Genomic DNA, 23,803 nt, shown 5'->3' on the forward strand with positions numbered 1-23,803 from the left:
GGTATGGTATAGAATATGGGGTTTAACGTCCGAAGGCAACATGGGTTATGAGGAACGCCATAGTGCAGCGCTATGGATTAATTTTGACCACATGGGGCTCTTTATCGAACACTGATGTCACTCAGTACACAGGCGCCTAGCATTTCGCCTCCACTGATAGGCAGCTGCCGCAACTGGGATCGAACCCGTCCTTGGGAACAGCAGCGGGCACCCTAACCACTCAGCTATTGCGGCGGGGCAACGGCTAACCACATTATAAGCAACCAAAAGTCCAGGTCTCTGCTTTATGTCTTACATGTTGCCTAGGTATCGTCTACTTTTACTACATCTGCAATCTAAAAATTAACGATAGACAACTTCCCCACTCCATCTAAATTACTATAATTGTCCCATGCCCTTCTTGGTTTGCTACACACTTTTTTTTTTATTCGAGTAGTCTGCCGTGAGGCATAAGTTGAGAAAAGGGGGAGTGGAATGTAGGTTACAGAAAGTTAGAAGAAGGAGTGGAGACCAGTTTCGGCGAGGTACTCGCATAGGCTGCTGGTGAAGTGATTGTCCATAGTCCACTTCACATAGTCCCCGTCGCAGTTCCACCACAGGCCGACCTGATAATTTTTGGCTAGTTTTATCAAGGTGTCATACAAGTGTAACAGCTGCCACAGTATGAATTGTGGATTCTAAGAGAAAAAAGAACTCACAAATTTTGCACTAATTTGAACAAAAATATTCAGCCAATATATGCACAACAGGCATACACCAATAACATTTCTACCGCAAAACCGTGAACCCACCGTACCGAGGGCCAGTAATAGAAAATCACTGGCCGCCGCAGTGCCTCAGAGGTTATGGTGCTTGGCTGCTGACCTGAAAGACGTGGGTTCGATCCCGGCTGTGGCGGTCGCATTTCGATGGAGGCAAAATTCTATAGACCCCTACAAAAATTCTATTAGTCACCCCTTGTCGTGCTAATATGCAGGTACCAATTATTTCTGTAACATACCTCTTATCATTTCTGTAATACCCATTACTAGGTCTTCAAGAAAATAATAACCTGAAATGTAGCAAAGAGCTGATGGTTGTCTTTTCATAGAACATTCTTCACAGCAGCTTTGCTTCTGAAAGGAGCACCTCATTCTTTGTGGACTCAACTAGTTTTCTTCTATTTTAATCACCATGAGGTCAGAGTACTCCAGTAACACTCTGACTCCTGATATGCTACACTCTAGTGAGCCAGTTTCACAACTCATAAAAGAATGATGAACTCAAAGGTCTGCCACAAACATGTCATGGGCTACATCTTTAATGGAGTAGAGAAACCAAATTTTTGGATGCACATTTCTCTTTACGCTGATGCACTAGGCAATGCTATACACAAGCCACCATGTGGATTTTAACTTTGTCAGCTAAATAATTTACAATTTAATTTTTTTTCTCGTGTCATCTGGTTTCGGTTTTTAACAGCCGAATGACTGCTCTGAAGTCAGATACATGTTCAGGTCACATGAGGCATGCAAAAAGAGATATAATCGCTGCCTGTTCACTTTATGTGACTCCAACTCTTAGACAGGTTTGTGTACGAGTTGATGCAAATAACAGTGAACAAAGCTGCAACAATACTGCTGTCTTTGTATGCCTCACATGACCTGAACACATCCCTGACATCACAGTCGTCGTTCGTTATAACAGTGAACAAAGCTGCAACAATACTGCTGTCTTTGTATGCCTCACATGACCTGAACACATCCCTGACATCACAGTCGTCGTTCGGTTGTTTAAGCTAAAGCAGTGCAAGAGAAAAAATGCAATTATAAATATATTGCCTCTTGTCGCAATCCATGCAGCTGTCTAGTCTTTCTAAAGTACTGCGCATCATTCTAACCGAAAGAAACAACTAAAATTTTGTTGTCTCTACTCCTTTAATACCTACTGGGCCTTGACAATATAAAGAGCACCTAAACATATCAGCGAACTGAGCTGCCAACCTTCAAAAATGTATCCACAAGCTCTTTTCACATTGTGCTTTTAAATATGTTGCCTCATACTCGTGATATACATATGTTCTGACTGTGCACATATACAAAAACAGTAATTCAGGAACCAGCAGACCCACCCATTCAGCAGCATGGCAAGCGAAGAATGAAAATTAGAATGCAGTAGAAAGAAAAGGCACAGAGCTTTTTCAGACCTTCTAATTTGAATACTTCAAACTTATGTGGCCAACTGTAAATGTTTCCTTACTGAAATCCCACACTCCTTTAGACGTTTGCCATAAACCAGAGAAAAATTTGTCAAAATGATTCCCTCTAAAAGGAACAACCAAATATAAGCAGACAAGCCATGTTTACATTTCATGCATTTTTAAGCTCTTCACTGTATGCAGAGAAGTATGTCACATGCATGGCGTGTTGATGTTTGGTTTATGCTGCTTCTTAACTTTATATTGAAAGGTCATGGCTACTCTTTTTTTGTGTGTGTGTCCATTGCCCCACAGAGCTGCCATCTATGGAGCAAGCTTATTTGCATTTAAAGGTCGCTTGCCTAGTCACTGCTGACTCCACACAAAACAGATTTTCCCCTCAAAACTGGCAACGTGCAGTAAAAGCAGGCGCGCAATTAATGTGACACCTCATACACTTCGTAATGATGCAGTGGCCTACATAAGGCCAAGCCAGCATGCTATTCATGTATGCGCACAAATTATATTCACTTATACAATGCTAATGTCAAAAAGAAACCCTTCTAGCTACAAATGTTAATGCAGCGCATTACGGCATGCATGGCATCCAACGTCCCTGTACAACATACTTTTACTAATAAGGCTAAAACAGTGCACCCTGCACAAGGATGAAGGAAGATGAGACAACACGCAGCATCTTCCTTATGCAGGTCTGCTGTTTTTGCCTTATTATGTCATACCAACTTGCCTATCAGTCTGTGTTTTTACTAACTGCTGCAGCAGAAAAAACAGCTGTGAAATTTGGAATGCATTCACGGCGTCTAGAAATTGAAGCTCAGAAAATGTAACACACAGAAAGTGCAAGAAACTGATCATCCGGAGTGTTTACGTTTCTCTCTGTGTTGTGTTTTACTTACCCTGCAATAACCCAACATCGTTCCCAAACAAACCCAAGGGCCACTCTGGCTACGCAGATGCTGAAAGCCTAAGTCAAGCCTCCCACTTCATCACAAACCATTACAGAAATGACAGAGCAAGCAAAACAAGTTTCGGCCTTGTCTGGCTTTATTCCAATGCTGAACGTTACAAGAAATACACCAAGAACCACACGTTCTACTTAATGAATATAAACACTTCACCAAATAGATAAAAGAAAAGCAGCTTTCTAGATATTCAAAGGTTCGGTGGTGTGACCATACTACGCCATTTGCTAAACGCCTATCAGCGAAGAAAGCGGCGTACAGTTCATGTGGCACGATGCGTCGAGTTGCGTGAATTAAGTCTCTCCGTGGGCAACGCTACGGCGTCGTACAAAGCAGCTGTGGCCTACCGTGTGCTTTGCGCAACATGGGTGTCAATCCATGTAATCGTGTCAATCAAGTAATCCATTACAGCTTGGCTAGTTGGTGGGTAGACACTGCAGGCATATCAAACATTATGACGGAAGATGTGTTGTCCTTTCAAAGGCTAGCGTGTATACGTCCATTCCGCCTTCCTTCCGCATTTTAATTTTTTTTTTTAGCATAGCTTGTCGCCGGTGGGCACACATGCAGGACTCCAGGAACATAGCATATATGTACCGCAACTGCCAAATGGCTCGCAGTACCCACCATTTTTATGCATACGAGCTCATCCTATCAGTACGTAGAGGTCAGAATCAGTTACGCGCAACACAAGGAAACATAATTTTCGACACTCATCCAATGCTTCAAACCATTGCCTCCTTCTAGAGGAGGCAATGTTCAAACACGAGATACAATACCGAAAGGTGCCGAAGAGAACTGAAGTGACCTCAAATTCAGTCAAGCACCGCCTTGCTAAACGTCTCTAGGGGCTTCCGATATCATACCACGGCTGGAACAGGTCGCACTGCAAACTTGCATAATAAAGACAACACTAGGGCACTGGGGTACAAGTCCGGACGTTAGCGCGGTCAATATTACTCGTCATTGCACCAACCTTTGATGACTTTCACGGCAGCACTTACTCCACACGTCAATGCACCGCGCGGTAAACAGCCATCGCAGCCATGACAACAAACCACCGTGGCGTTGGCGATGACAACGATGGTCACCGTGGCAACCGTGGAGACGCCAGCGACCTAGAAACTATGGCTAGGGACGTTTCAAAATTGTGCGACGCCATTTTTACCTAATTTTGCAACAAAAAGTACCCAGAAATGTACCTAAACAAACGCCATTTTGGAATGACGTCATTAAAAGTCACGTGACACGAGGATCGTCTTCCTCCATTTAGCCTTACGCCTGTCACACGGCCAGTTTCAATGGCCATCGAGTCGAGGGCCATCGAGATTTCTGATCGCCATCGAACTCGAGGGGAATTTTATATCCGTGGCTTAGCTTTTACGTGCGATGGTTTACTCATGTGTAAAGATATTTCTCCACCGTATTGAAACTATACTCTCTACCTACGCGTTGAATGCGCTTCACTATAAAAAAAAAAAAAAAACATAGAACGCGTCTAGCTCGCTGCCGCCGCGCGTAACGCATGTCACGCGTACGCTGAACTTTTTGCGAGGTCAGGGCCTTTGTTACAAGGTCCTGATCATGCGTAGAGTTTTAAAATATAGCTCCCGTCCGGGCTTATTTTCGGAAAACGCGATAAGGTAACGCTATGCAACGAGATATCTTTTCGATAATTGCGATTGTAGATGGTAACATTCTACTTCGGCAGTTGTAATGGATTTGAGGAGTAAAGGAGGTGTTACCCTAGCGTGCAAGCTCCCTCTTCCCTTTCCCGCAAACGCACAAAGAATTCCGTACATCTGCCGGATCAAAAACAAAAATTCTGGGTCGAGCAATCCAATGGCCTGTAATCAGGACCAAATATCGCTCAGAAAATATAGCTTATGTAGGACAATTGCAGATTGGGTAAGTTGGTGAAGATTGATAATGGTGGTACAACAGTGCAAACACACACAAACCAAGGAACAGACTAGACACATAAACCAGCAGTGGTTTCTGCGTCTTGTCTTTTTCTTGGTCTGTGTGTGTTTGCGCTGTTGAACCGCCATTATAGCTTACGTATTGGCTGGTGGTGAGTTTTTTTTTTTTTATTCGAGAAGTCTGCCTTGAGGCATAAGTTGAGGAAAGGGGGAGTGGAATGTAGGTTACAGAAAGTTAAAAGAAGGAGTGTAGACCAGTTTTGGCGAGGTACTCGCATAGGCTGCTGGGTTTTATGGAGTTTTATATTTTTTATATATAACACGAGACATTTCCACAAGGGCACTTTCTCCAATGAGCAGAAGAGGATGAAAAGACCTGCAAACATTCAGAATAAAACAGTGCAAAATATTTTTCCTTACTTTGTCCAGCTTTGCGCTAATTCTTTGTAGCCTATTGCGTCTACTTCCCCGCAGATGCAAGTAACTGGTTTAAAACCCTGGCAAGCTAAACTGACCCTTATGCAGCTTTCATGTTACTGGTAAAGGCGCTAATAAGCCCAAATCTTTCGTGACTGCGCGGTGACATTTGTGCACGCATGCACAAAGACGGAGCATGTCTTCACATGCGCACGCTGCAAAAGTGACGTTCACAGGGTCGCAAGCAGTTATCCTTGCTCTGTAGGCACATAGATTTCCTTCTTCAAAGCTTCTTCTTCTCACAGACTGACAGCACGCAAAATCGAATATATAAAGCAACATATTGATGAACTGGCACAACCGCAACACACAAAAAGTGTGTGATTGTTGATGCTGCGCACAATGTAGCTTGTGCAATCGTACACATTCCCTGTACATATTCCCTGTATTTAAACGTGCACATGGGCATGTTTAAATACAAAAAAAAAGCATAATGAGGACCATGTAGACTGCCACAAAAAGTTTGATCTGCGCACAATGTGTACATCGATCATTGAAAACTGACTGTTATAGTTGTGACCTTCCAGCGTGAATGAATCTGTGCTTAGACATAAAACTAAAACTTTCCCCACCTGAACTTAAAAAATTAACCTACTTTTCAATAATAAGGCCACACTAGAATATGCGTGCACCGTCTGGGATCCCTACACTAAACATAACATCGAGGCCCTTGAAATGATTCAACGCAAAGCCGTCCATTTCATTTTTTCAAAGTATCGTGTAACTGACTCACCAACAACCCTCATGCGAACTCACGGTATTGAAACATTACAGCTGCGCCGGAAAATTCAAAGACTGAAACTACTTTTCTTACTAAAAAACCATAAACTGTCTATGAATGCAGTCCCCTTCCTTAAACCTAACACTATGCTCCAAACATGAAATCATCATACACAATCATTAACCCCTTACAGTGCTAGGATTAACGCCTTTAAATACTCATTTTTTCCATGCACCATTGAGGAGTGGAACAGGTGTCCGCCAGATCTCTTAACCAGAGCTGATTCTTTTGACTCAATGTTTTCTTCACAGCATTTAATATGAGAGCCATTTATTTCCACGTTTACTTTTTGTATTTTGCATCTGAGCCTTGTATTTATTGCTGTATTTTGTGTTACAACTTGTATTTAACATTTTTCAATTTTGCTAAACCTGTTCTTTTTTGCATATATTATGTATTTCGCCCCTCCTGCTTGGGCCTACTGTAGGCCTGCAGTATGTTCTAAATAAATAAACAAAAAAAAAAACAAAACCGAATTTTGAAACTGTTCGTTTCGATCAAGATTTGTTTCGATATCGCACCCGATGGAGCGCAATGCTTGAATTTTATACCCGAATTTTGTAGCCGCGGCTTAACTTGATGGTATACGCATCGCCACAGTGTAATGCACGCACAGAAACCATAAGTGGAGGTATTTCTGCACTTTGTTGAAACTACACTCCACCGACCCATTGTGAACAATTTTTTATTTGCTGAATCCAATATAGAAGGGGAAAGCTTGGTGTTACCACGCGCAATAGTACATCCTCTACGGAGAGTATATACTAGCATGAGTGGAGTTCTACATGCAAGTTCTATATGTGTTGCAGTTTGTTGTTGCTCTTGTTGCTGCTTGCTGAGTGGGGTTGGAAGCTGTGCATGTGCTCTCGCTATGAGGGCAACATCTGTGCTGTCCTACAAGGTGACTGTTATTTTAGCGTAGGTTAAAGCGGCGGCTGGTTCCAACAGCTGCTGGTCAGAGCAGCTGTTGGGAATGTACTAATAACCCAACACTGCTTGAACCAGCAGATTCCCAGTTTGAAATTTTCATATTCCCTTTTCTGCAACATACAGAGACTTCATATTCATATGGCAGATTAAAAAAAAATTTCTGTGGCAAATTAATTCACCTATAATCGAGACCAAACATTGCTGATAAGATGGCGTAAGTGTTGTATTGCATTGAGTTTTATGGCACATAAGCGACTACGACTATCATACGCCAACCAAAGGATAGAATTTGTGTGCTTTTAAGAAACCTCTGAGATGTTTAAACTCTCAGAGTTTGTTAAGCTCGCTTCTTTCAAAACTATAAAAACACTAGACATGTCCACAAGTGCACTTTCTCCAAAGAGCAAACAAGGGTGAAAAGACATTCAACAGTGGAAAATGTTTTTCCTCACTTTGTCCAGTTCTCCGCATGAACACAAAATATGATTTATGCTGACCACTTCTCCACACAGCTCTCGTATTGCTGTCTCTTCTTTCCAAGAATAAAACTGTGTGGTGCGTGCATCCAATATATGCAAAGGCGACATAAAATGACTTCAACTGACGACACCTCTAGGAAAGAACTAACAGCTCTGGTACACTGTCAGGCATTCATGCCTTTTTATCAGCGCACACACAGAAAGAGTGCAGTACCTTTTATTTTGTTCTGCTCAATAAATGACCTGATTTGAAACTTTGCAAGCAATGTTCTGAACGTAATGATTTATGATTGATTTAAACTGTAATCTGGCCATTTAAATTCTTCTAGAGGGGCTATTGGCAGTTACTGTACATGTTGTCCAAACAATATTTGGAGTCAGCACAGGATCATCCGACACTTGACCCCTAATGGGATACAATATACGCCTCAAACAATTTTCTTGCTTGATTGAGCAGCTTTGGTAACTAATGTGAATAGCTTTCAACCTGACATCTTAATTAGCAAATTATTTCTATTTCTGTTATTTAATAAGAAATGTTCACCTTAAAAATGGTCATGGAATTATTGACTTAATTCCCGCATTTCAGTGCTAACGCGAGTTCGATCCCGGCCGCAGTAATCAAATTTCGTTGGAGGCGAAATTCTAGAGGCCCACGTAGTGTGCAAAGTCCGGGCACATTGAAGAACCCCAGGTGGTCGAAATTTCTGGAGCCCTTCACTAGGGTGTCCCTCATAGACTGAGTTGCTCTGGGAGGTTCAACTCCCATAAACCATAAACTCAGGCTCATATTCAGATGATGATCTGAGCTATCAGTGAGTCCAAACTCACATTCAGGTTATGATGCGAGTCGTGAGCAAGTCCGTGCTCAGGCTCACATTATGATCTATGTTTTCGCAATTACGGTGCATGCTTATTTATTTTTTTTCTGCCTCCATTTTTTACTAACAGCGGAGAGGAGGAATGATCTACAGCCCCAATCAAGGACACCTGAGGGCGAGACAAACCGGCGACTTCTGTGGGCGACCGAAGAAGAGGATATCAGAGAAGCAAGGAAGACGGCATTTTCTCCCGACACCGGTAGCTAGTTTACGTGGGTGCAGTAATGAGCTGGTAGCTTTGTCTGAGTCCTTCCATGCTGCTGAGAGTTGTGGCGTAAAAACAAATTAGAACTGACCAGCATTATGCTTAAAAATGCCGCCCACACAACCTGAAACATACAACCAAAAACATCAGGGTACAAACCTAACCCAAAGAGCATCAGGCCAAGAACATGCGTTCGCGAGCCTTAATTCCGATGTCTATAGCCAAACATATGCGCAGCCGAAAAGTATGACCAGACTACCAAGCAGGCAGCAGATAAGAAGATAAGAAACTGGTCATGCGTTCTGGGCACATATGAGGCTGCAGGAACGTCAGGGGATAATGCACCGCGCCCAACATTGAGAATTTTTACCATGACATCGACCAACTGCAAGCTTATAGTCCGACCCTATGCCTTGCCACCGGAAAATTTTGATTTGCGACGCCACATGACTACGTTTGTGGCTGTTGAATAGTGGTCGCTGTCGTGACATCTGGCAACACAGTACGTCGGTCAGGAAGAGACCTCCTCCACTGACCCTTTGAACGCAGGACTAAACATAAACATATCGCAATAGTCATGCAATACAACCATCCAGTACAAATTCAATACAGCATTTTCAATCTGAGAAGTGAGAAACATGTGCACTACCAAACTAGGATTTACTCAACCAGAAAAAGAATGCTTCAGTTGTGATTTCAAGCTGAATATCCAATTGCACTGAAAAAATAACCACTGGCTTACTTTTACGCAATTTTTTCAGCTGAAATTTCCAAGCACAAATATTATGCCAAATAACAAACAAAAAAGCAGATATGAAATAAATAAAATGATGGCTAGAAGAAGAGGCGTTACCACAACTAAGAAAGCCAACAATTTGTGACCCTAGAGGAGATAATGTGTAACTTGCAAGGAACTCTTATAAAAAACACAATGGCAAATGAGCCATCAGACTATAAGAAAAAGCAGAATGAAAAAATTGCACGACAAATCACAGATATCAAAGGAATATAGGCTAAAATACAAATGATAGCTTTGAATGGGAAAGAAATAATGGGAAAAGGATTAATCAAAGCTCAAAAAAAAAGAACAGCCAGTAGAAGAAAACAATGAACCACTTTAACTTTCTAGGCGAGGTGGCCCTCGCCACCGGCCTAATGTAAAAGGATGCCAACAGTTATCCATTTATCTAGGGGAGATTTCTTAGTGCAAGGTAAAAAGACATGTCCCGCAATACATATTTTACCGGACAGCAGCATCCAGATATGGGTCGGCGTAGACTGGCTGCAGTTCTTCCTCTGGCTACTAGTGCTACTCCAAAGCCTGCAAAACTGAGAACACACAAAAAAGGCACAAAACACACACAAACGACACCAGCCTTGTTCGATATGGCTATGGGATGCAGTCCTGCTTTTTAAAGTAGACCATTTAGTGGAACTGGAGGGCATCATGCATTTTTCATTCCTGTGTAGCAGCTATACTAGGATGCGGAAAAAGGATTTTATACTTGCAGGCCAAGGAGACTACTTCTGTACACACAAAAAAAAGCCTGTTGATATGCCGTAACTAGAAGCTGTTTGTACCAGTTTTGGGCGTAAACTGCTGGTTACACGTACCGCCATCGGGATACGGTTCACCAGCTTCCACAAGTCACCACAACGCACCACAAACGGCTATCACACAAAAATAGCCACCGAATTCATAAATCATCAGCCTTTTTACTGCAAAGCTCTATACTGAAAAATAACTGACTGTTGCATTTCCTCTGCGATTACGATGACAGAAGAACACAGACATTTGAGAAGAAATGCGAACGTGCGCGCTTTCTCCAAGAACCTGGTACATGAGAAATAGAGTTTACTGGCGATCGATTCAGTGAGATGGTCACAGCTGAAGATACACACCTAATGAATTTAAATAAATCAACACGAATTACAGCTTTGCAATTTATTGCATCTACTTGCCCGAATTTGCAAGTGTTGAAATAGCAGGTTCATAGGAATAACTCCGGCACGTTTCACTGGAGCAAATATGTCTGGCATTGCGGTTATACACTTCTGCGGCTTTCACGTTACTGGTACAGGCGCTAACAAGCCCGAATCTTTCGTAACTGCGCGGTCACAATTGGGAACGCACGCACAAAGACGGACCGTGTCTTCACTAGCGCACGCCGCAGAAGTGACGTTCATCGGGTCATACGAAGTTACCCTTGCTCTGTAGACGATGATGATGGTGATGTCCTCAGGCTTAATGGCACATACCCTCGGCGGGAGATTGGCCAGGGTGCATAGCGGATACAAACGCACTCATGTACAGGGAATGAACTATTTTGAGACACAAAGCTAGAATTTGTACAAAACAAAAAATACGGAGAAGGACAAGTAGTGAATTCACATTCTAGCAGAGGAATCTACCAGATGAAATTATATAACCGTGAATATAATGGCACACTGCTTTCAGGGCATATCCCTTGGCGCTTGCCCCGAAGGATAGGAGAATCGGAATAGATCGAGGAAGCCCAGAGCCAAGCGAGGGGGATCTCCAAGTAAATTCTACGGAGAGGAGCGAGCCGCCGGCAGAAGAGGAAAAAATGTTCTATAGACTCAATTTCGCCACAAGACTCGCAAAGGTTGGATATCGAAAACCCCGATCGGCATAAATAAAGATTTTGCCGCGGTATCCCGCAGCACAAAAGGGTCATGGACACCTCACATTGCCTCGAACTGCACATCCGCACACTCCAAGGAAATGCCAGGTGTTGAAAATCCGCTGCAGCAAGGAGAGGCTCATGGCTCAAGGAGTGGGGACGCTGGAATCGCTGAAAGCGTGCTAGAGTCAAGTAAACAGTATTTGGGATGAAACGGACAATAGGTCCATCAAGGGCAGACTTAGCTAAAAAATCAGCCCTCTCATTAGAAACAATGCCACAGTGCCCAGGGACCCAGTGAAAGCGTACTTCTGTAACATGTGGAGGAATAAAAAATTGAAGGGAACGGCTCATAGGAGTATCCCTCGAGTTTTCGAGCGCTGTCAAAACAAAGGTTTTCTGAGAGTATAATAACCCGAGTGATACTGCAGGGAATCCTTATTAAGGCCAACTCCATGGCCAGAAACTCAGCTACAAAAATAGGGGTACAGTCAGGGGCCCGAAATGAGTAGCTCCAATCAAGAGCCCCTGAGTAAATGCCAATAGCTGCCTTTTCATTTTGCTGGCAGTCATCTGCATAAACGGCAGTATGGTTAGGGAAATTGTCTAGGTACTCCTCTATAAGCCCATTTAACACAATGGCAGGCAGGTTCTTAGCATTCCTTGGGAGGGTGTTGTCAAAGAAGACTGCCGTATCAGCCCGACTGTGGTTGACTAGTACTAAAGATCTCATTGACACAGAAATATTTGACAGCAGGGAATTAGTGAACACCACCTGAGGGAGCTTATACCGAGGCCAGATAGTACCAAAGAAGAGAGTTGGGTTCATTGTAAATATAGGGTTAGCCAACCCAGGAACAGGCTCCAAAGACCTTAAAAATGTCCGCACAGTGATAAGCTCAAAAACACGAATTGAGATCAGGTATCCGCACCTCCAAGTACAACACAGCATTAGCTACTGATTTAGGCAGACCTAAGCAAAGGCGCAGAGCGCGTCGCTCCATAACAAACAGGGGTTCTCGCTTGTACTTTGGGCACCCAGAAAAGAGAACGGAGCCGAATTCAAGTATTGGCCATACATAGGTCTTATAAAGAAGGAGTAGAGTGTCCCGTCGCATAGCGAATTTTTTGTTGCTGATCCTCACCAACCGGCCAAGGGCACGCTCACCCTTAAGCACAATGCTTCTAATGTGTGGCCGCCAGTCTAAATGCAGGTCATATATTATACCCAAGCATTTTGTTGAATCAACTTGCAGGATCAGGATAGAGTGTGTGAGCGATTCCTCTGCACGAGGACACACAGGCAGTGACTCGAGGCAGGTCTTTGTACAAAAAGGTTTTATCTCACATTGCAGGGGGGTCGGTCGTCGTTGGGGCAGCGGGGTCAGGTGGTCCTCTGGGTGGGCAGGTGTCCAAAAGCGCTGGTCCAAAAAAAGAGAGAGCCAGCCTTGGCGGTCGCGCCTTAAGAAGGCTTCCTCGCCTAGCCTCGCACCCCCGCCCCACCACTCGGAAAGAAGGGTCCGAGGCTACCCGCGGTGAGCGGCGCGGGATTCGAGCTGCCCGCGAGCAGACCCTACATCTCCCCCCCCCCCACTCAAACGTCCGTCCCGGGGTCCGCCAGTAGGCGTTCGATGACCTCCGGGTCCGGGTCGTTATCCATGGTGTCGTCGAAGGGGGGAGGGGAGCTCGCCGGGGGGCCGCTCACCGCTAGCTGGATGGGCTCCTCACGAGCCGCCTGGGGGAGCGAGGCGCACGGCTCCACTGGGGGCCCTGCCGGCAGCGCCCTGCAAAGCTCCTCGGCCGCCGGGGACAGCAGGTCTGGGCGGCTGGACTGGAGGATGCGGAGGGCCGCCTCCTCCGGGCTGCCCCTCTGCAGTGGCGCAGCGGGGGAAGGTGCTGCAGCCGCCAAGCGCTTCTCCGCCGCCTCCCTGCACGCTCTATGCAGCGCACCGGCCTCGTGGCGGGGCCGGTGCACAACAAGTGTGCCGCAGAGGGAACACAGGCCGGCCCGCTCCTCGTCTTTGTACAAGCGGCCGATGGCTCCTGGACCGCCTGGGTTGCGGCTGCTTGGCGGCCGAAGCGCCGGCTGGGTGCTGAGGGGTGCCCTGCGCTTGATGATCCCTGGCGCCCTTGCGTTGGCCTGCACCACTGGGAGGTGCTCTCCAGTGGTTAGGCACGTGGTTTGGCTGGCGGTGGGGGCCACCGCGGCCGTGGAACCTGCGCCACTCGCGCGGCTCCTGCCACCAGACGGGTGGCGCGCCTTGATGGCGGCCACCGTTCGACGGTGGTCTGCCTTGCCTTCTGGAGTCCGAGCCATGGGCGTCGGTCCGCTGGAGCTTCCTAGAAGGCATGTTGAGAGGGCGAGAGCAATGCGAGTGATTATTAATCGAGAGACACGTGTGCTACCTGGTCCTCAGGTTGTAGCGTCGGTTGCGAACCGCACCGCTACCTGCTCGTCCTCCCGGGGGTGAGATCGCCGCATCGCGCTGATTTTCCACCGCTTCGCAGCCATCGTCCTTGCGAAGGTGGAAAGCCTTCAAATCAGCAACATGCACCGGACCGGCGGTTTCGCCGTTTGTCAACAACCGCAGCTGGTAGGTGAGCGGCGTAGTCCGTGCCGTAACTTTGTACGGCCCAGCCCACTTGTGCGCTAGCGACGCGGCGAAACCGCGCGCTGCGTTACTAAGTGGGTGCGTTCTCTTGAGTACTAAGTCGCCCGTGTTGAAAACGACGTGACGGCGACCTTTGTTGTACTGATCCGCCTGCTCCATGCGCGCGACATCGAGGTTTTCGCGGGCTGCGCGCTGCACTGCCTCCAGGCGCTCCCGGAGCCTTGCCGCGTACTGCGAAAGCGGAGGGGGCGCAGGCCCCGCCGCGTCGAGTAGGGCATTCTCTAGCGGAAAAGCGATCTCTCCCCCAAAATTCAGGTAAGCTGGTGTAATGCCCACTGACCTGTTCACGGTTGTCCTTGTAGCGAACGCCAGTTCGGACAGCCGCGCGTCCCAATCTCTATGCTGCTCGGTCGTCGCGACCAGCATGCTCTTCAGATTTCGATTCACCCGCTCGGTTATGTTACTTTGAGCGTGGTAGGGACTCGTTCTCCTGTGGCGGATTTGAAGCGCCCGACAAGAGTCTACAAAGACGTTGCTTGTGAAATAAGAAGCATTGTCTGTAATCAGGTCGGAAGGGAAACCGAAACGAGTGAAAGTCTCCAACAGTTTTTCCCAAATTCGTTCCGACACAAGCTTCCTAAGGGGGAAAACCTCAGCCCACTTGGAATAGTGGTCCGTTATTACCAGGATGAATTGGTTTCCGCGCGCGGACCAAGGGAGGGGTCCCATGATATCGCACGCGACCACTTGTCACGGGTAGTTGCTAACTACCGCCTTCATCATGCCAGCGGGCTTGCCCGCCCGAGGCTTGGCTACCTGGCATACCGGGCAGGTACGGGCGTATCCCACCACATCCTTTCTCATGCCTGGTCAGGTCGCGACACGACATAACTTGTTGTAAGTCTTACTGCCGCTGTCATGGCCTGCCAGCGCTGAGTAACTGAGTCATGGAAGTACTGCAGGAACCGTTTCCGCAACCTTCTCGGGACCACGACTCGGAAAGGGGATGCTATCGCCTCTTCCTCGTCAAGTTGGGGGATGTAGCGGAGCAGCAAGCCATCATCGCCCAGCAGATACGCGTCGTACTTGCCCTCAGCGTTCCCGGTGCAAGCTGCGCTGCTCGCAAGCTCCTTCAGCACCCGCTGGCAAAGACCGTCTGCTTTCTGGGCCTCAATCAGCTCTTCTCTACTGACCGCTACTCCCCAAGACAGATTTCTTTCTGCCTCGCTCCTTGGCAGGCGAGCGGTCGCCGCCACGAGCTGCTGTGCTGCCCTTCTCTCACAGCACCGTGCGGGACCTTTGTCCGTCTGCTCTTTCGCCAAACCGGGCGAAACACTCCCGTCCGCCCTCTTCTCCTCTCCAACAGCTGTGACGCCGCTTTCTACAAAGCTGGGCTGCGCCTCTGAAGCGCTTCCGCCAGCCTTCCGCCAGCCAGATAAAGCATCGGCCACCTTGTTCAAGCTGCCCCGGCGGTACTCGATGGCGTACGCGTAACGTTGCAACGTCAGCGCCCATCTTGCGAGTCTACCTGCGGGGTTCTTGAGCCTCTTTAACCAAGACAATGCCTGATGATCTGTCTGCACGGTGAAGACCGCTCCGTCTAGGTACATGTCGAACTTCGACAATGCGAACATGATCGCCAGGCATTCCTTTTCGGTCACGGAGTAATTCCGCTCTGCCAATGTGAGCGTGCGACTAGCGAACGCGACAGGGCGCAGTTTGCCCTCGTGTTCCTGCAACAAAACAGCTCCAACACCGTAGTCACTAGCGTCTGTCTGCAAGACAAACTGCTTGTTCAGGTCGGGGAGGCGCAGACTAGCGGTATTCGCTATCGCGCGAGCCAAGGCAACAAATGCGTCACTCTGTTCCTTGCCCCAGACCCACTTCGAGCCTTTACGCAACAGCAGGTTCAGCAGCCTTGCAAGCTCCGAACAGCGCGGAATGAATTGCCTGTAGAACGCAACCATCCCCAAAAACCTCTGCAAGCTTTTCACATCCATGGGGCAGGGGCAGTTCAGAATTGCCTGCAGTTTGTCATCATTCGGTCTCAGTGCGCCATCATCCACGACAAAGCCCAAGAGGTTCACTCTCTTCGATGCCAACTGCACTTTTTTTTGGATTGATGGTCAGACCGGCACGTCTCATTCTGTCGAGAACGGAATTCAGGTGAATGAGGTGCTCCTCGAACGACTATGAGAATATCACAACGTCATCGAGGTACGCCATAACGTAGTTGAACCTTGCGTCGCCCAGCACGATGTCCACCAGTCGCATGAACGTGCTCGGGGCGTTAGACAAACCAAACGGGAGTCGAGTAAATTCGAAGAGCCCGCGGTGGCAGGTGAATGCGGTTTTCTCAATGTCACCTTCGGACAACTCAATCTGCAGGTACCCTCTGCTAGCACCTAGGACTGTGAAGAACCTCGCGTTCCCTAACGCGTACATCACAGCCTCGATCGACTGAAAAGGGTACGCAACCGTAGGCGTCAGTGAGTTGAGCTTACGATAATCAACACACAGCCTGACCGATCCATCTTTCTTCGGTGCTAGAACCACTGGTGACGCCCGGGGACTTTGTGAGGGTCTCACCGCACCGGTGTCAATCATCTCGTCAAGGGCACAGTCGAGAAGCTGCCTCTTATGCGCATTTAACGGCCTCGGGTTACACCTGAAAGGGCGCGCATCACCCGTCTGAATCTCGCGCTGAAGCAGGTCGGTTCTGCCCGGTTTCTCCGTGAAGCAATCCAAAAACGGGAGTAAAGTTTCCGCGAGCCTTCGGCGCTGACTACTGGGTCCTGAGAAAGACGCAATAATCGCTTCTAACGGGCCACCGTCTCTCAGCATCTCGAGGGAGCTCCCCTACCTTTCTGTCGCACAGGCGTGGACAACCGCCTTTTGTGCAGGACAGCCGGGCAAGGGTGCGCTTTCGAAGGGAATGAGGGGGGCGAGCTGGCTGTAACGATAGCCATTCTCCCCCATGTCGAGCACAATGCCTTCGCTCGAGAGAAAATCCCTTCCCAGAATTACTGGTATCGACAAGCCAGGCAGATAGACGCAGCGATGTCTCCGCTTTCTGCCGTCAAAGCGCATCGTAAGACGCACTGCTCCCTTTGCCTTTGCCGCCCCAGCTGCTAAGCTTAACGGGGTTTCGGCCGGTCTGACACGGATGTTACCTATCCGGCAGGCCTCGTACACCTCGTCACCGACCAGTGACAGCGTTGAGCCCGTGTCTACGAGTGCGGAGTAGCATCGACCCGCTAACCGCACTAGCATAAATGGGCTTGAGCGCGGAACGACTCCCTGAGCTCTACAGGCGAGCGGGACAAAGGCCTCCCCGTCACCGGCGCGGGAGTTCTTTTCCTGACTAGCGCCTTGACAACCATGAAATTCTCCCGCTGACGGTGAAAGGCCGGTGCCACCAGACATCACCACCAGCGTCTGGCGTTTCCCTGCATACGCCTAGCTTGGCACTCGCGTGCCATGTGGCCGGGCTGGTTGCAATTCCAGCACAGCCGGTTGTTCACCCGCCGTGTGGACGGAAGACCCCTCGTTCCACGAAGCGGTTGGGGACAACTCTCCCCTTTCTCCGCGCCTTCCTGACGCTCGCTCGGCGCGCGGCCTGTGAGGCCGGCACGACGCCGCTGCTCGAACGCGTAAGGGTCCAGCGCTCGAGGGACAACAGGGGGTTCCGGCTGCCTTTCCACGGCCATTACCTCGGCGCGCCAAGCCCTCATCGCGTATTCTCAGCCTCCATCCCATGCGCATCCCGGTTCTAGCGATTCGGCTGGCCTGGGGGGCGGCTGGTAGCGCAGTTCGGCCAGTAAATCAGCCTGCACGGTCTTGGCCTCCTGCGCTAGGGCCTCGAGGTTTGTAAAACTGCGGCCCCGCAGATACGGCTTGAAGCGTGGATGGCACTGCCTGATCACACGCGCAACCTGATCTCGGTCGGTTGCTCTGCCCTCTTGTACAGCTCTTGCATTGCGCATACGTACTCGAGGAGGCTTTCCTCTGGGTGTTGGGTGCGCAACGAGAGCTCCTCCAGCATCCGGCGCTCATAATCAGGCGGCAAGAACTCGGCGCGGAAACGGTCTTTGAAGTCCGCCATCGACTGGAAAGTCGGCTGGCAGCGCCTCCATCGCGCCGCGCTCTCGACGAGTGCTACAGGCAGGACCTGCCCTAGCATCACGTCATCTGGGGCGCCCAGAGCCGTCTGGTAGTCGTCGAGTTGTAGTAAAAACTCGTTGACTGATTTCGCGTCCGTGTACCCGGAAAAGGAGGGGACCTCCATATTTATCCGCGGGCGCGGTGTTGTCGCTGATGCTACCGATGCTGCGGCCTGGCTGGCGCCAGCCACTGAACCGAGCTGACGGGCTAATGCGGCAAACATCTCAGTCACCTGCCCTATTACGGCCGACGCGTCTCACTACCGGCTGCCCCGCCATCCAAAGCCGTGGCTGAAACATCCTTTTTGGGAGGCATAGTTCGCGCTAACTGTCCGGCCGCACCGGCTAACTGCTCATGGCAACAAGAACATTCATATACACAACAATCTGTCTACAAACACACGGAAATACACAACAGAAAACACCCGAAAAATACATAAATAACACAAAACCTCTAACAAATTCAAAACACTGCACAAGTCGCTACCCCGCGAACATTCCGCCTGACCCGCTTCTTAACCCTAGCGGTCCGGCGTGGCCCCGAACAAAGAGGGCCTGCCACGAGTCTGGCTGCACGTCCCAAAATCAGCAGAGAAATCGTCCACAAAGTGTTAATTAAAGCCGCACGCTGGGCGCCATTATTTGTGGGCGATTCCTCTACGCGGGGACGCACAGGCAGTGACTCAGGCAGGTCTTTGTACGAAAAGGTTTTATCTCACATTGCAGGGGGGTCGGTCGTCGTTGGGGCAGCAGGGTCAGGTGGTCATCTGGCAGGGCAGGTGTCCAAAAGCGCTGGTCCAAAAGAGAGCCAGCCTTGGCGGTTGCGCCTTAAGAAGGCTTCCTCGCCTAGCCTCGCTCCCCCCGCCCCACCACTCGGGAAGAAGGGTCCGAGGCTACCCGCGGTGAGCGGCGCGGGATTTGAGCTGCCCGCGAGCAGACCCTACAATTGATACGACAGAGAGATGTAAAGAAGAGTTGCCTGTGGGAAAACAAGGACTGCACACTTGTTGACATTTTAAGTTAACTTCAGGCTGTCTAGCCAAACTTCCACAGCATTTAAATACTCTTGCAGTAATTGGTACAGGATATGAATGTCTTTGGCAGAAGCGAAAAAAGCAATATCATCCGGATACACATAAACTTTGGCGGCTGGGTGAATAGGGATATCAGGCATTAGTATGTTAAACAATAACGGTGAAAGAACGGAGGCTTGTGGGACACCTCTAGACTGGGTGCATGTTGTAGAAGTTAACGTACCCTTAGAACAAAAGAATGCTCTATTCCTTAAGAACTCTCTTATCCACGCAAAGAGGTACAAAGGAGGTTGTACATTAGCCAGTTTATGAAGCAAAATGCTGTGTTCAACGCTGTCGTAAGCCTTTGCAATATCTAAAGTAACCAGAGCTGATACCTCATTTTGCCTCATAGAGACCTTAATACGGCTCTCCAAGTCTATGTGCGCGGTCCAAATCGAACACCCACGGCGGAAACCTATCTGAGCCTCGCTAAATCCTTGAAGACTCAGAATATGACTCGTGAGGCGGCTGAAGACTACCCGTTCTACAAGCTTAACCAAATTTGATGTGAAAGCAATCGGCCGACTATTGTCGAGACCAAAACCCTTCCCCTGCTCTTTCAGCAATAAAATAATTTTCACTGTTTTCCAAATTTGAGGAACCCAGGCTTTTTCCAAAGACCAGTTCACAATCTGCAAAAGGTACGGGGCAAAGTCTCGCATTAGGATTTTCAGCATGCCAACTGTTACTCCGTCAATCTCTGGGGCAGCAGATTGCAGGCAATTAACTACAGACGCTAAATCAGATACAGACACCTTAGTGAAGTCTAAACCCAAATGAAACGGAATTGATGGAAAGGTAGTGCGAGCACGAAAACGCACAGCAAGGTTTTGAGCTATGGACTCTAGTTTATCTTTTTCGTCCGGAGGTGGCAGTACTGTGGACTGAGACATATGAGAGGAAGGCAGCACATTAGTACGTTCCATGAATCTATAGAGAGACTTCTGGTTGACAGGGTTAGACAAATAGGTGTTCACACTGGCATTGTAATCATCCTTAGCCTTAGATATTGTTTCTTTAAAAGGGGCTCCAAAGAATTTGTAATTTATCCAGTTCTTTGGGCACTGGTTATGCACTAGACTCTTCCATGCGGCTTTCCTTTGACAAGTCTAACACGGAATTTAATACTTGAGGACCCCCGTCATATTTATCGAAGGGGGCAACAGCCGAGAGGGCCTCACCTAAAAGGTTCTTGAACAGTGTAGTATTGATAAATTTTTGTGCCGAACCAGTCGTCCTGACTGGACTGCACGCAATAGTGAAAGTGATTGGGTAGTGGTCACTTGACGTACCGCAGTCAACTGTACACCACGAAGATACAGCTATACCATTAACAGCTAATGTTAAATCAATAGCTGAGCGAGAATTTGCCCTCATGTAAGTTATGGCACGACTATTGTAACAGCACACATCGTTTGCTGACATCCAAGACCAAAGTAAAAGCCCACTAAAGTCTGTTCTGAAACCCCAAATAACATGATGTGAATTGCAGTCCCCAGGTAGAACTACTCCTGTGTTGTTGCGCAGTAATGCATCGAGCCCATCCATCCTACGGACACCTGCGGGGAAGTAGATATTTGCCACCGTAACAGGGGTGCACTGCGGAATAATGATTGCAACTGCTAGTATCTCACAATCAGGTAGCATAATTTTGTGAGACACTTTAGCACGATGAAACAGTTTCATTGAAATCTATGTTAGTAAGCCCCCACCCCTGCCGTTTGGGCGATCATTTCTAAAAACGGAGAAATTTTTAATTGCAAATGAGCGATTAGGATTGAGCCACAATTCCTGTATTAAAATAATGTCTGGACTATGTTTCAGTATAAGCTGCTGTAAGTCGGGGAAAGAAGATGAGATAGAGCGACAATTCCACTAGAGAACAGATATTCCTGGCATGATTATTGCTTTAAGAACGAAGCCGCAACAGCCTCTTTCAACACATCTGTTTTCTCTGAAATTCCAGGCGAACCTTTCTTAGTCTTATTATGCGGATGGTCAGATTTTGAAGGAGAAGAGGAAGCACGACGCTTCTGAGATGGAGTAGTCCTTTCAACATCTGACTGACAAGCGTTAGGGAGGGAGACTTGGTCAGAGTCATTTACACCTATGGACGTGGAGGCAGAAGAGGTGGTGGGCTGAATATTATCAGCAGTTGCAGAGGAGGGAGGACAGGCAGACGGGGTTAGGTTACCTAAAGCTGAGGAAGCAGCCTGCGCGGAAATGACCTGGGACAAGGCATCGCTGAACGTACTGATCATGCGGTCAAGTACACCAGCAACAGCCTTCTCCACCGCAGCAACAACGGACTTAGTTAAGGCTGCCTCCACATCAGTAGCGGTCGAGCGGGCAATACTTGCGTATGAGCTCTGCCGTCTGTCAAGGCGGGCGTATGCATCAGCGCGCGAGCACCTGTCATGCTGAATAATGTCCAAGACAATCTGCTCATCGGCACGCTTCGGGCAAGCGGGGTCGTCAGCTGTGTGATCAGAGTAGCAAAGGCAGCAGCTAAGTAACTCAGAAGTGCAAATGTCATGTGCATGATCACCGCCGCAAACGCGACAGCGCATTGTGGACTTGCAAGATTTGGCACTGTGACCGAACCGCCAGCAGTTCATACACTGTAAAGGACGGGGCTGCAGTGGGTCCACACGGTACACAATAGGCCAAACTTTGATCTCGGATGGGCAAGAGGACTCTGCAAATGTTGCAATAACCGATTCAGTTGATGTACGAGAGCCTTCAGCCTCTCTGCTGCAGCAGTAAACTGAGAGGATGCCAACACCGGCGTCATGAAAGTCTGCAAGAATTTCCCCTGGTGTAGCGGAAGGATCCACACCGCGGATAATTCCTTTTACGCAGGCAAGCTGCTCTGGAATAAATACCTTCACCGGCAGTGAGGCGAAAGAGGTGCATGCAGTAAATCGGCAACACAATCAAAGTCAGCCGACTTGCACAGAATTCCTCTCATGCCAAATGGTCGCACCTCTGAAATCTCAAGATAGCGGCTGGTGGCTGCCTTCAGCTGCTCCTGGATCATTCGAGAGCTTATTTTAATTACACCATCTCCTACAGGGACCAGCGCCACAGGGATAAGCTTGACAACGTTTTGACTAAAAGACGTTAGATGCAGATTTTCAGCCGGCAAACTGGCGAACCAGGTTACCGGACCTGAGCCCGGGGAAGACATAGCCACGGCGGAAAGCCTACAGAGCCTTGGAACCTACATCCAAAAAGAGGGGAAAACCTGGCCAAATCCCCCACTCTCGGAACGGCCTCATCAAAATTTGAAGACAGGCCAGAAGACGCAGAGGCAGGCCGTGGAACAGCAGAACTCCGGCGAAGAAGTTGTCGTTGTTGTAGCCTTTGACAGAATGGCACATACCGACACCGGGGGATCGGCCAGGAATCGGGAGGTAAGGTAGGCATTCACCTGTACATAGTGAAGGCAAAAGCAACGCACACGGGCGAAGAAGCTCTGTAGGCACATTCTTCTTCATCCTCACATGGATTTCTTTCTTCAAAACTTCTTCTCAAAGACTGACAACACACAAAAACGAATTCGTAAACAAACAGAATGTGGAGCTAGCACGGATGGGTGGATGGATGATATTGGCTTAATCCTTTGTATCGGCCGAGAGCTAGCGCCACCTAGCCTATACTTCCCTCATTGTTAATTTTTTCCCCTTCTTTCAATTTCGCTGTTACAATGTCTAGTTTGAATATCTTTTTCCCTCCAAATGAGTGCCTGTCCTAGCCTCAAAAAGCAGTGAACAGCCAATTTTCAATGAACTATGTATTAGCGACGAAGGAAAGTTGTCAGTTGTCAGTGTTCAGATGCGACATTCCAACGCGACCGAAGGCAAAACCGAATTTCGACACTGTTGGTTTCGATATCGTACCCGATGGAGCGCAACTTTTACGTGCGATGGTTTCTCGACGCTATTGCGTACTGCGCGAATAGAAACCATATGCGGAGATTCTTTTTCACTGTATTGAAACTTTGCTCCGCCGACGCGATGAATGCGCAACACTAGAATGCGTCCAGCTCGACGCCACCACGCACAACGTATGACGCACGTATCGTGAACTCGGAGCATATGTGGCTAGGAATTTTGTTTATAAGGCCCTTATCAGGCACAGAGTGTTCAAGCGACTGCTTCACTACGCTGGTCGTGCTTTAAGTTAGACTGGTTTTTTGAGTAAAAGAAATCGCGCAGTATCTGTGTCACATATCTCGGTGGACGCCTGAACCGCGCCGTTATGGGAAGGGAGCGAAAGAAGAAAAAGAGAAGTAACCTGCTCGCTCATTAGGTGTGCTCTTGGAGCGCGAGGAGTTGCGCCTCTGTTTCGGACTTCCAAATATGTAGCTAATGTTGTCCTGCACCTTGAGGCGCGAATTTTATCTTAATAAGCTAGGTTTCGCCTTTTAACAGTCCAAACCTTTCTTAAATTTGTGCGACTCACCTCTTC

General features: G+C 48.2%; 1 protein-coding gene across 3 annotated transcripts; it reads right to left on the reverse strand.

Annotated features, from left to right (window-relative positions):
- Window positions 1-3,219: 3,219 nt before the first annotated feature.
- LOC149329318 (uncharacterized) lies at window positions 3,220-22,922 on the reverse strand. Of its 3 annotated transcripts, none has more exons than XM_089561888.1 (4): window positions 22,794-22,922; window positions 18,974-19,194; window positions 13,185-13,819; window positions 3,220-12,900 (listed from the first exon to the last, which is right to left on the reverse strand). In XM_089561888.1, the coding sequence occupies exons 3-4, from the start codon at window positions 13,794-13,796 to the stop codon at window positions 12,379-12,381; spliced, it is 1,134 nt and encodes a 377-aa protein (XP_089418014.1). In that variant the 5' UTR covers window positions 13,797-13,819; window positions 18,974-19,194; window positions 22,794-22,922; the 3' UTR covers window positions 3,220-12,378. The 3 variants fall into 3 exon arrangements, with proteins under 3 accessions (XP_089418014.1, XP_089418015.1, XP_089418016.1); XM_089561889.1 differs by having other exon boundaries at window positions 22,764-22,909; XM_089561890.1 differs by having other exon boundaries at window positions 12,766-13,819.
- Between the last annotated feature and the right edge of the window lie 881 nt (window positions 22,923-23,803).

The sequence above is a fragment of the Amblyomma mixtum genome, chromosome 9 (genome assembly GCF_055824585.1).
Source record: "Amblyomma mixtum isolate Tamu chromosome 9, ASM5582458v1, whole genome shotgun sequence".
In the NCBI taxonomy this organism is placed as follows: domain Eukaryota; kingdom Metazoa; phylum Arthropoda; class Arachnida; order Ixodida; family Ixodidae; genus Amblyomma; species Amblyomma mixtum.

Bases quoted from the DNA above. Each gene is read 5' to 3' on its own strand.
- LOC149329318 (XM_089561888.1), bottom strand. From the start codon at position 13,796: ATGGCTCGGACTCCAGAAGGCAAGGCAGACCACCGTCGAACGGTGGCC. The intron at 12,901-13,184 runs GTGAGCGGCCCC...TTTTTGGACCAG, and splicing joins AGGAGCCCATCCAGCTAGCG to CGCTTTTGGACACCTGCCCA.